Genomic DNA, 12,608 nt, shown 5'->3' with positions numbered 1-12,608 from the left:
TGGAATTAAAGAGGCGGTGGCAGCATGGATACAAAATTGGCTAAGGGATAGAAAGCAGAGAGTAGTGGTGAACACTTGTTTTTCAGGCCGGAGGGAAGTACACAGTGGTGTTCCCCAGGGATCGGTGTTAGGACCGCTGCTCTTTTTGATATATATTAATGACCTGGATTTCGGTATATAGGGCATAAATTTCAAAGAATCAGAGGCGACAAGAAGAAACATTTTTTTGATGTAGCGAGTTATGATGATCTGGAGTGCACTGCCTGAAAGGGTGGTGGAAGCTGAATCAATAGTAACTTTCAAAAAGGAATTTGATAAATACTTGAACGGAAAAAATGTACAGGGCTATGGGGAAAGAGCAGGGGAGTGGGACTAATTGGATAGCTCTTTCAAAGAGCTGGCACAGGCACAATGGGCCGAATGGCCGCCTCCTGTGCTGTGCCATACTATGATACTATGTAAGCCTGTGACAAAAAACCCCAATATATTTTGATTGAATATTATATAAGTTTAATCTGAACATATCATTTTACATAATAAATGTCTTGATAGCATTATCAAAAATCCTCTTGCTCTTGACTAGAACACAGCATATGATAAAATTACAGATTTTCCAGTTTGTCTGCTCTTCTGCGACTTATTTGCATTCAAGTAACTAGTAGATTTATATTTGATGCCTGTAATATAATTATGGATGAATTATCTGGAGCCGTTAGATTCAGTCAGGTATTCAGGCAAACAATGGCATTTCTTTTCACCTTAAATCAAAACTTTGTATAAGATTTTCTATGCCTCATTAAAACATCTAATTTCAATACAAACATACTGAAAAACTCACTACAACCAGGTTAATTACTTTTAGTCACAAATCCTAATTTAAAGTTTAAGTAAAGGACTTGAAATAAAAATTTTAAGGATCACAGCAATATTAAATCTTATATAATTGCCAATTTCAACCTTTTCTCCCACTATGCTCAAAGCATATTATGCCTTGGCACACTATGGCAAACATTACCCATGCCCCAATATGCTTTAACAGGGTGCTATACTAATGGAACAGAATTTACCTATACAGTTCAGTGAGAATGGCACCATTCTGAAAAACATAGTGCGTCAAGCGAAGGTGCTTAAACTGTGCCCTGCCCAAGTCCTTAAAGCAGGAGTTTTCAAACCATGGTGCCCAGCTCTGGTAATCCAACCTTGGAAGACAAGAATATATGCACTTACATTTCTTACTCACTCGTTTGTCCAGTTTGAATTTTGTGGGCCTGGAAGTTTGTACCGCACTGATCTTAATAATGTTGCTTTAATGGTAGATAAATTCTAAACTCAAGTCTGTTAGTATCAGCAAATTTAAACTTTGTGTGGGCCCCAAAGCTCCACAATGTGCAGCTTTGTAGCCCATGAAGGTAAAAGCTTGTATACTCTGTCTTACAGTAATTTTACTCACATTAAAGTGATGGAGTTTACCCATACTTCTACCAGCAAACTGATCAGAGTTCAATTGCTCCATGGATCTAGGCTGAGTAAGCTGATTATACTTAGTAGTATTAAGCTAGTTATCAGGATTAGGACAAGAATGTTCTAACTGTTCCTTTGATGGTACCACGACAAATTGGGCACTTCCTAAGGGAAGGTGCACAGTCCGTACAAACAACCAAATGACCACACATTATAAACACAACCGAAACCTCTTTGTCCATACACACTTTACAAGTTCTTTCTTCCTGCAACCTTCGTAATTGCTCTACCATGCTCAGGCCTAAAAGAAAATAAAAAGTTTTGTTACCTGTGATACCGCACTGATAACTTTTGTAAAATTCAAACTACTAGTGAACAGAATAAGCAGGAAATTAGTGTGTCTTGTGTGCCAATTCCATTCCAGTACATTTTAACAGAAAGCACAATGGGGGCCAATTTCAGAAAGAACCCCAGATGAGTTTTTTTTCCCCAGTCTATTGCTTCCTTACATTTAAAAGTAAACAACATAGGTTATAATATGCTTAAAAACATAAACTGAATTTATAAGCAAACTGATTAAGTTTACTATTAGTGCATATACATACTTTTATTTAACAGGAGGAGGTAGGTGAAGAAGGAAAAAAACTTACCCAACATATCTGATGACGCTGAATAAGGCAGACTTTTTTGAACTGGAATTTAAAACAGATTAGAGACTATAATTATATAAAGTAAACAGTAACTACAAATCTGCACAGATCAGTTTAAGACTTGAGATACTTGCATTTATATAGCACCTTTACAATGTAGGAAACATCCCAAAGTTCCTTATATGATTGGGGGGGGGGGCACCCCGGAAGGATATGGACGCTGATCCACTGGGTGAGTTACGAGAAGTGATCAAAAGTTCGTTTTTTTAAGAATGGAATATTAGGATAGCTTTTAAAAGGTGTAGAAATGCAGCAGGATTTAGGAAGGAGGGCTGAGGTAGCTGAAGGCTCTACAACAAAAGATGTGTAGGGATGGGGCCGGGAGTGTAGAGAGGAGGATGCAGAGATGGCCAGATTCAGGAGAACTGAAGTATACTGGAGGATACACAAGGTTGGAGGAAGTTATAGAGGTAGGGTGAGGGAACGGAACGGGAACAAGGATCTTAAAATCCAATACCTTGAGGGATAGGATTCCAGTGTCGGTCAGTAAGACTTGGTTGGTCAAAAACTAGGACAAGGAATAGACCATGGAAAGATCCTTAAAAGAACGCGAAGTGACTGTGCAGCAATAGGCAGGTAAGCCACTGCTGAAGCTGCACTTGCTGCATTGTCACAGTTAGGAGCGATAACCACACAAGGGCAGAGCCAGGGAGCTGAGCAATAGGAGAGTCAGTCAAGGGTGATGGAGGACAGCATGAACTTTCATTTCACAAAAAATGTACAAGTTTGAACAGTTATTGTCGTTTGAGACTCCTCATACATCACCTTTTCTTTCCCTCCTGAATATGCTAAAGCATGCTGGGATAACATTCCAGTACCTCGTCATGGGACAATTCATTTAATTTTTAAGCACACAGTAGTGGGGCCACAATAATTGAGCAATTATGCATGGCAATATAGCACTACAAAATATGAGGTTAATATGGAGCAGGATAGAAAATGGTGGAGTAGAATGGGAGAAAAAAAAGCTTCTGATTAAACCATTACTACATAATCCATTGTCCTCTCCCTACAGAACTATACAGGTTTACAGTACAAAAGGAGGTCATTTAGCTCATGGTGCCTGTGCTGGCCCTTTGCTAGAGCAATCCAAAACTAACCTCATTGCCCTGCTCTTTCGCAAAGAAACTGCATCTTGTTTGTTTCAAATATTTATCGGTTCTCCTTAAAAGATGTAATGCTGTCTGCCTCGTTCATTTCCTGTTGCAAGACATTTCATGCTTCCCCTCCCCATGTTGATAAGATTGTTAAAATGTAGCCATTTATATGGGAGAAACAAAGCATCAGACGTTTACAGTGTTACATCCCAACTGCAACGGAATGAACAATTGAGTCCTTTTCAAATAAATCTTCACACTAACTGTTACAGTTGCTATGTACCAATGATCAGTACCAGCAAGAGAAAAAACCTCAAGATAACCACTCATGTTAGTGAAGCCCTCTCTGAAGCAATACAAAGATATAGTGCTGGATGAAAGGATGGCTCGGGTCAGATTCCCGGGACTGGTTTGAACTGTATGAATATTCTAACTTGAAATTTAGTTACCTAACTGGTTTCTACGATGGGAATACAATGTTGTGGCGATAATGGAGACCTGGCTCCAAAAAGGGCAGGATTGGGTACTAAATATTCCTGGATACAAGGTGTTCAGGAAAGACAGGGAAGGAAAGAAAGGGAGGGGTGGGGTGGGGTGGCATGGCAGTATTGATTAAGGAGAATATTGCAGTGCTGGAGAGGGGATATCCTGGAGGGGTTAAGGACAGAATCTACTTGGTTAGAGTTAAGGAAGAATAGAGGTGTCATTACACTACTGAGTATATTCTACAAGGCCCCAGCGAGTGGGAAGGATATAGAGGAGCAAATTTGCAGGGAAATTACAAAGAGATGCAAAAGCCAGAGAGTAGTAATAATGGGGGATTTCAACTATTCTAATATAGTCTAGGATAACAACAAGAGGCAAAGGAGGGGAGGAACTGAAATGTGTTCAGGATAACTTTCTCAATCAATATTTTTCCAGCCCATCGAGGAAGGAGGCATTGCTAGACTAGGTTCCAGGGAATGAGATGGGCCAATAGGAGCAAGTGTCAGTGGGGGAGCATTTAGGGAGCAGCGATCATAGTATCATAAGGTTTAGAATAGCTATGGAAAAGGACACTGTTCACTCAAAATTAAAAATACTTAATTGGAGGAGGGCCAATTTCAGTGGGATGAGAACAGGTCTGGCCCGGGTAAATTGGAATCAAAGATTGACAGGCAAAACTATAATTGAACAGTGGGTGGCCTTTAAAGAGGAGATGATCTGGGTACAAACAAGGTACATTCCAATGAGGAAGAAAGGTAGGGCAACTAAAGCCAGAGCGCCCTGGATGACAAAAGAGAGAGCAAGATGAAGTGGAAAAAAGCGGCGTATGACTGGTGTCAGGTTGATAACACAAGTGCCAACCAGAGAGAATATAGAAAGTTCAGAGGGGAAGTGAAAAAGGAAATAAGAGGGGCAAAGAGTATGAGAATAGACTAACGGAATCCAAAGGTCTTCTACAGACATGTTAACAGTAAACAGGTAGCAAGAGGAGGTGGGGCTGATTAGGGACCATAAAGGAGATCTACTCATGGAGGCAGTGGGCATGGCTGAGGTACTAAATGAGTTCGTTGCATCGGTCTTTACCAAGGAAGAAGATGCTGCCAGAGTCTCTGTAAAGGAAAATATAGTTAAGATACTGGATGGACTAAAAATTGAGAAAGAAGAGGTACTAGAAAGGCTAGCTGTACTTAAAATAGATAAGTCACCCAGTCCGGATGGGATGTACCCTAGGATGCTGAGGGAAGGGGGGGGGGGGGGGGGGAAATTGCAGAGGTACTGGCCATAATCTTCCAGACATCCTTAGATATGGGGGTGGTGCCAGAGGACTGGAGAACTGGAAATGTTACACCCTTGTTCAAAAAAGGGTGCAAAGCTAAACCCAGCAACTATAGGCCAGTCAGTTTAACCTCGGTGGTGGGAAAACTTTTGGAAATGATAATCCGGGGCAGAATTAACAGTCATTTGGACGAGCGTGGATTGATTTGGGGAAAGCCAGCACGGATTTGTTAAAAGCAAATAGTGTTTAACTAACTTGATTGAGTTTTTTGACGAGGTAACAGAGAGGGTAGATGAGGGCAATACAGTTGATGTGGTGTCTATGGATTTTCAAAAAGCATTTGATAAAGTGCCACATGGTAGGCTTGCTATTAAGATTGCGGCCCATGGAATAAAAGGGGCAATAGCAACATGGATACAAAATTGGTTAAATGACAGGAAACAGTAGTGGTGAGCAGTTGTTTTTCGGACTGGAGGGAGGTGTTCCGTGGTGTTCCCCAGGGGTCAGTGCTGGGACCACTGCTTTTCTTGATATATATTAATGACTTGGACATGGGAGTACAGGGCACAACTTCAAAATTTGCAGATGACACAAAACTTGGAAGGGTAGTGAACAGTGAGGAGGATAGTGATAGACTTCAAGAGGATATTGACAGGCTGGTGGCATTGGCAGACACATGGCAGATGAAGCTTAATGTGGAAAAATGCGAGGTGATGCATTTCAGTAGGAAAAATGAGGAGGGGCAATATAAACTGGAGGGCACAATTCTAAAAGGGATAGAGGAACAAAGGGATCTGGGGGTATATGTACACAAATAGTTGAAGGTGGCAGGGCATGTTGAGAACGCGGTTAAGAAAGCATACGGGCTTTATAAATAGAGGCATAGAGTACTAAAGTAAGGAAGTCATGATGAGCCTTTATAAAACACTGGTTCGACCGCAACTGGAGTATTGAGTCCAGTTCTGGGCACCGCACTTTAGGAAGGATATGAAGACCTTGGAGAGGGCGCAGAGGTGATTTACTAGAACGATTCCAAGGATAAGTGACTTAAATTACATGGATAGACTGGAGAAGCTGGGATTGTTCTCCTTGGAACAGAGAAGGTTGAGAGGAGATTTGATGAAGGGTCTAGACAGATTAGATAGAGAGAAACTGTTCCCATTGGTGGAGGAGTCAAGAACAAGAGGGCATAGATTTAAGGTGATTGGCAAAAGAACCAAAGGTGACACAAGGAAAATCTCTTTTACGCAGCAAGTGGTTGGGATCTGGAATGCACTGCCCGAGGGGGTGGTGGAGGCAGATTCAATCATGGCCTTCAAAAGGGTATTGGATAAGTACTTGAAACAAAAAAATGTGCAGGGCTATGGGGATAGTGTGGGGGAGTGGGACTAGCTGGATTTCTCATGCATAGAGCCAGGGCAGACTTGATGGGCCAAAGTGCTGTAACCTTTCTATGATGCTAAGCTATCAGAGGGGATACAAAATTTTATAATCTTATGTAATTTAAGAACTAAATACCTTAAAATAAATAATAAATTTTCATAAAATTGTTAGTTTCTATGTTGAAACTCAGTGTTGTTGGTCTGTCTTGATGAAATTGCTGTGGCATTTACAGTGTTGCAACAATTGATGGATTTTCTAGAGTTTACAATGTAAGCTTAAAGCAAAGGGAAGCCCAGGAGTAGTTTCATTACACGTGTACTCATTTTTAATTTCCCCCCCCACCCCACTTTCCTGATCTTCACTTTAATTAATTCCCCCTACCATACAGAATTATCCAGCCAATACTAGATTTTCTTATCTCCAGATCAGTCTTCATCCCAGTCTGAAATGCTGAGCTCCACATTCCTAAATTAAGCTGCTCAAGAATGCCTCAAGACCACCCCATAACACGTCAGAGCAACTCAATGTAATAGAGAACCAATCTCTCCGCATTAATGGCCACAGATGTAGTAAAGTTACTTAAAACAAACATGTCTTTACCAGGTAAGATTTCCCCCCCTCTACCCAAAATATTAAGACAGGTGTACTGAAGAACTCCCCCAAAACAAAACAGGAACAGCAACAGAAGTAAGAAGACAATATAGGAGAAACATAATACAATTGCATTGGGCAATCATATAAAGAATTTAGGAGGAATTTCTTTACATAGAATGAGAACGTATAGCTTGCTGCCACAGAGTGGTTGCAGCAAACGACAGATGCATTTAAGAGCAGGCTTGGTGCATAAATTGGGGAGATGGAAATAGAGGAACAGGGGAGGGGGGCACAGTGGTAAGAGGTAATTAGAGTGGGAGGATGCTTGTGTGGATTATAAACACTGGCATAGACTAGTTGGGTAAATGTCCTGTTGATTCAATGCAACAATACAGCAGACACTGAATAGAGGTAAAGGACAGAAATTTTCTTTCTAGAAACCTGGAAATGAGCGAGGAACCAAAAGAGGTTGTGGGGGATTTCAGTTACTCAAATAGTGCCTGGGAATGCAGCAGGAGTTTTAAAAAGAACACTAATGGGATTACATGCCTCTAGTGATGCATAATTGTTACCTTTCTCAGTTTGTCAAACAGCCAACACAGTCAGAGGCTATTCTGGATCTAATGTTTAGTAATCCAGTTCAAAATAATTGTTAGAATTGAAATGTGAAGAGTAAAGAAAAGAAACTTAAAATATTGCTTTTCACAAGAATTTGAGGAATGTAAAAGCAGTTTAGAAGGGGAATTTGGAACACAATAATGGCTTCAAGGTCTACCGTAGAAAATAGTTATGAATATTCTGGCCAAATCAAACCAATTAAAAAGGGGGGGGGAAGGAAAGTGGGCAAGAGGAAGGGGTCATTTTTGGTCAGACAACTTCCCTTTTCCAAAAAATAAAACCTACTTATCTGAGAATTAGGCAACAGCATCAGTTATGCAAGCAAACTTAATGATAACAACTTTATATAGCCAACCTCTCACCTGTAGTTTAAAACCACTATTGCCAGGAATACCTGCTCCAACCTGCAATACTGCAGGAGGTGAAAACATAAGCATGATTCTCCAAAGGACTGGACTACCCACCTATCTACTCAGCAGCAGAATGGGGTGGGCATAGTTTGCAAGGAGAAGAAAAGCCAGTGTACCCTCATAACATGGTTTGGAATGTCAGTTTTTAAAACATAACTTTAGTCAACTTAAGTATTAAATAATATCAGGAATGTAAAGTGCATTTATTTATAACTACAGTCATCATTTCTTGGCTGAATAAGAATGGGCTGTTTGGGGAAGGGAAGAGACTGTCAGTTATAGGTTTCCTATTCCTCCACATTCTTATTGAACCAAGAAAAACATTAACATAGAATATACGCAGAATACTGGTTGTAATATGTTTCACACATTATATAAACAGTCAGACAATATAAGCCATTAATATACAAAAAACTTGTAATATTTGTACGCAATTTATCTATTAGTATGAATGTCCTAGTTTAACGTGGGATAGAATGACAGTGAAACAAACTGGCACCAGGAATTACTTACCATAAAGCTTTTCATGCAATTCAGGTTCATGTACCAACAGGACATCTCTAAATGTTTCAGCTGCTGCACTTCCTTTGCGAATTACTGTATCAAGTAGCTCTCTGGCTTGTTCATTTGTCTGAGGTTTTAGTTTGATCATTTCACTTTCCATTTTATTAATTAAGGATCGCATTTCTAGATCTTCAAGTAAAGGTGCTATATTTGTCAAATTCTGACTCAATGCAACACAATTTTTCTTCAGTAACAATACACCATCTGCAAAGAAGGGGGAAAAAAGTTATTCAGAATTTGTTTATTTTCTATCGTCTGTCAATGCTTCCCCCTTCCTCTTTCTAGAGCCAAACAGAATTAGTTTACTGAAACGTTCTCCACTTTCTGTGGTACATCACTAATTTCCAGTGGTTCATGCTGCAGTTTAGCAATAATGCATTGGCTTCTTGATACCTGCTTTGTTTGGGAACTGTACACCATGCAAAGAATCCATCCCTTTGGAAAAAAAAACAGGAGGCTTCTAACTACTAGAGTTCTAATTATCAGGTTTCTTTCCAAACTCAACAAGATAGAAAGAATGCTTCTGAACTTGGTACATAATCAACAGATATATGCTCTAACGTGAATGATATAATTCTTGTAAGACAAGATTTCTAAATGCAGTATAACCTATGCACAGAAACGTTAGGTTAGAGAATCACAGAATGGTTATAGCATAGGAGACGGCCATTCGGTCCATGCCAGCTCTTTGTAAGAGCAATCCAGTTAGTCCCATTCCCCCTCAAATTTTTTCCCTTCAAGTATTTATCCAATTCCTTACTGAAAGCCACGATTGAATCTGCTTCCACCATAGTTTTAGGCAGTGCATTCCAGATCATAACTACTCACTGCGTAAAGGTTTTTCCTCATGTCGCTTTTGTTTCTTTTGCCAATGACCTTGAATTTGTGTCCTCTGGTTCTCGACCCTTCAGCCAATGGGAACAGTTTCTCTTTATTTACTTCATCTAAACCCTTCATGATTTTGAACACTTCTATTAAATCTCTTCACCTTCTCTGCTCTAAGGAGAACCACCCCAGCTTCTCCAGTCTATCCACTTAACTGAAGTCCCTCATCCCTGGAACCATTCTAGTAAATCTTTTCTGCACCCTCTCCAAGGCCTTCACATCCTTCCTAAAGTGCGGTTCCCAGAATTGGACACAATATTCCGGTTATGGTCGAACCAGTGTTCTATAAAAGGTTCAACATAACTTCTTTGCTTTTGTACTCTATGCCTCTATTTATAAAGCCCAGGATCCCATATGCTTTTTTAACCGCTTTCTCAACCTGCCCTGCCACCTTCAAAGGTTTGTGCACATATACCCCCAGGTCTCTGTTCCTGCGCTTCCTTTAGAATTGTACCATTTAGTTTATATTGCCTCTCCTCATTCTAACTATCAAAATGTATCACTTCGCACTTCTGTGTTAAATTTCATCTGCCATGTGTCCGCCCATTCCACCAGCCTGTCTATGTCCTCTTAAAATCTATTACTAACCTCCTCACTGTTCATTACACTTCCAAGTTTTGTGTCATCTGCAAATTTTGAAATTGTGCCATGTACACCCAATTCCAAGTCATTAAAAGTATGAAAAAAAAGCAGTGGTCCTAGTACCGACCCACGGGGAACACCACTGTATAACTTCCTCCAGTCAGAAAAACAACTGTTCACCACTACTGTTTCCTGTCACTTAGCCAATTTTGTACCAGAGCGGTGGGAAACAGTGAGTGCGGAGCGGGAATAAAAACAGCGCAGAGCGAGAGCGGACTGACCGCATTCTGATAAAAATCAAAGAGTGATGTCACAGGTAAAGCAAGTGGGTGACTGGTGGTGAGTATTTCGTTCTCTTAGGACTGTGGGCTAAGTTACAGTAAAACCGTAGCATATAACCAAACTTATAATTAACTAAACTTAAATAAATTAAACAAGGTTAGTACTTAGATCAAAATTATAAATAATCTGATTGACAGTAATGTATTTAATTAAATACTATAGATATGGCAGGGCAGGATATGTGTTGCAGCTGCAAAATGTGGAAGCTACTGGACAGTCTTATCCCGGACATCTGCAGTAAGTGTCTGCAGCTCGAGGAACTTCAGCTCAGAGTTGTGAAGCTGGAGTCAGAGCTGCAGACTTTACGATACATCCGGGGTGGTGGGGGGGGGGGGGGGGGAGGGGGTGGAGAAAGTTACCTGGACACTTTGTTCCAGGAAGCAATCACACCCTTTAGACTAAATACTTTAGATTCAGTCCATGGTCAGGGTCAGGGACAGGGACAGGACAGTGAGGCAGGTACGGGGATCCAGGAGGTAGCATTGCAGAAGTCTCAGCCCTTGCAGTTGTCTAACAGTTACGAGATTCTTGCAAGCTGTGTGGACAAGAGCAAAAACTGCAGGGAGGTTCAGCAAACTTACCACGGTGCCGTGGTACAGGAGGCCATTCAAGTGGGGAAAAGTTAAAAGGAACGTGGTAGTAGACAACAGTATAGTTAGGGGGATAGATACTGTTCTCCGCAGCCAAGAGCGTGAGTCCCGACGGCTGTGTCGGTGCCAGGGTTAATGACATCTCCTCCAGGCTAGAGAAGAACTTGAGTGGGAGGGGGAGGATCCAGTTGTCATGGTCCACGTAGGTACCAACGACATAGGTAATGCTAAGAAATAGGTTCTGCTGAGAGAGTATGAGCAGCTAGGGACTAAATTAAAAAGCAGAACCACAAAAGGTAATAATCTATGGATTACCACCTGAGCCACGAGCAAATTGGCATGGGGTAAATAAGATCAGAGAGATGAATGCATGGCTCAAAGATTGGTGTGGGAGAAGTCGGTTTCGATTTATGGGGCATTGGCACCAATACTGGGAAAGAGAGCTGTTCCATTAGGACGGTCTTCACTTGAACCATGCTGGGACCAGTGTTGTTGCGAATCGAATAACTAGGGCTGTAGATAGGGCTTTAAACTAAATAGGGAGAGGGAGGGTTCAGGTGGGGGGAAATTTAGTATTTTGGAGAAAGGACAAGGAGGTAGTACAGGGAAGAGATATGGGTAATGATAACTAGAGTGTGGCAGGAAGGGACAGAGTGAACAAACATAAGAGTCATGGTCCACGTAGGTACCAACGACATAGGTAATGCTAAGAAATAGGTTCTGCTGAGAGAGTATGAGCAGCTAGGGGGTCAGGGTAGGAAAAAAAAAATGGTAAAAAGACAAAATTAAAAGTTCCTTATCTGAATGCGTGTAGCATTCTTAATAAGACAGATGAATTGACAGCACAAATAGTAACAAATGGGTATGATCTTGTTGCCATTACAGAGACACGGTTGCAAGATGACCATGGTTAGGAACTGAATATTCAGGGGTATCTGACATTTCAGAAGGATAGGAAGAAAGGAAAAGGTGGTGGGGTAGTTCTGTTAATAAAGGATTAAATTAGTACAATAGTGAGAAATAATCTTGGCTCAGAAGATCAAGATATAGAATCAATTTGGGTGGAGGCAAGAAATAGCAAGGGTAAGAAATCACTGGTGGGAGTAGTCTATAGCCCCCCCCCCCCACCCCCAACAGTAGCTACACTGTAGGGCAAAATATAAATCAAGAAATAATGGGGGCTTGTAAAAAAGGTAAGGCAATAATCAGGGGCAATTTTAACTTTCATATAGAATGGACAAATCATATTGGTGAAAGTAGCCCCGAGGATGAGTTCAAAGAGTGTATTTGGGACCGTTTCTTAGAACAATACATTGTGGAACCAACCAGGGAACAGGCCATTTTAGATCTGGTAATGGGTAATGAGACAGGATTAATTAATGACATCAAAGTAAAGGATCCCTTAGGAAACAGTGATCATAATATGATGAATTTTACATCCAGTTTGAGAGTGAGGATCTTGGATCGGAAACTACTGTATTAAACCTAAATAATGGCAATTACAGTGGCATGAGGACAGAGTTGGCTAAAGTGGACTGGGAAAACAGATTTGGAGGTATGATGGTGGATAAGCAGTGACAGATATTTAAAAAGATAGTTTATGACCCTCA

General features: G+C 40.8%; 1 protein-coding gene across 2 annotated transcripts in view; it reads right to left on the bottom strand.

Annotated features, from left to right (window-relative positions):
* Positions 1-487: 487 nt before the first annotated feature.
* birc2 (baculoviral IAP repeat containing 2) overlaps positions 488-12,608 on the bottom strand; it is a 48,537-nt gene continuing 36,416 nt past the window's right edge. For both annotated transcript variants that reach the window (XM_067986398.1, XM_067986399.1), the window contains exons 7-9: positions 8,549-8,803; positions 2,112-2,153; positions 488-1,762 (exon numbers count right to left, since the gene is read on the bottom strand). In XM_067986398.1, the coding sequence (XP_067842499.1) occupies positions 1,569-1,762; positions 2,112-2,153; positions 8,549-8,803 (491 nt within the window). In that variant the 3' untranslated portion in view covers positions 488-1,568. The remainder of the gene's footprint in view (positions 1,763-2,111; positions 2,154-8,548; positions 8,804-12,608) is intronic.

The sequence above is a fragment of the Heptranchias perlo genome, chromosome 6 (assembly GCF_035084215.1).
Source record: "Heptranchias perlo isolate sHepPer1 chromosome 6, sHepPer1.hap1, whole genome shotgun sequence".
Classification (NCBI taxonomy): Eukaryota; Metazoa; Chordata; class Chondrichthyes; order Hexanchiformes; family Hexanchidae; genus Heptranchias; species Heptranchias perlo.
Note: the sequence above shows the minus strand (reverse complement) of the source record. Positions and strands in the feature narration are given on the sequence as shown.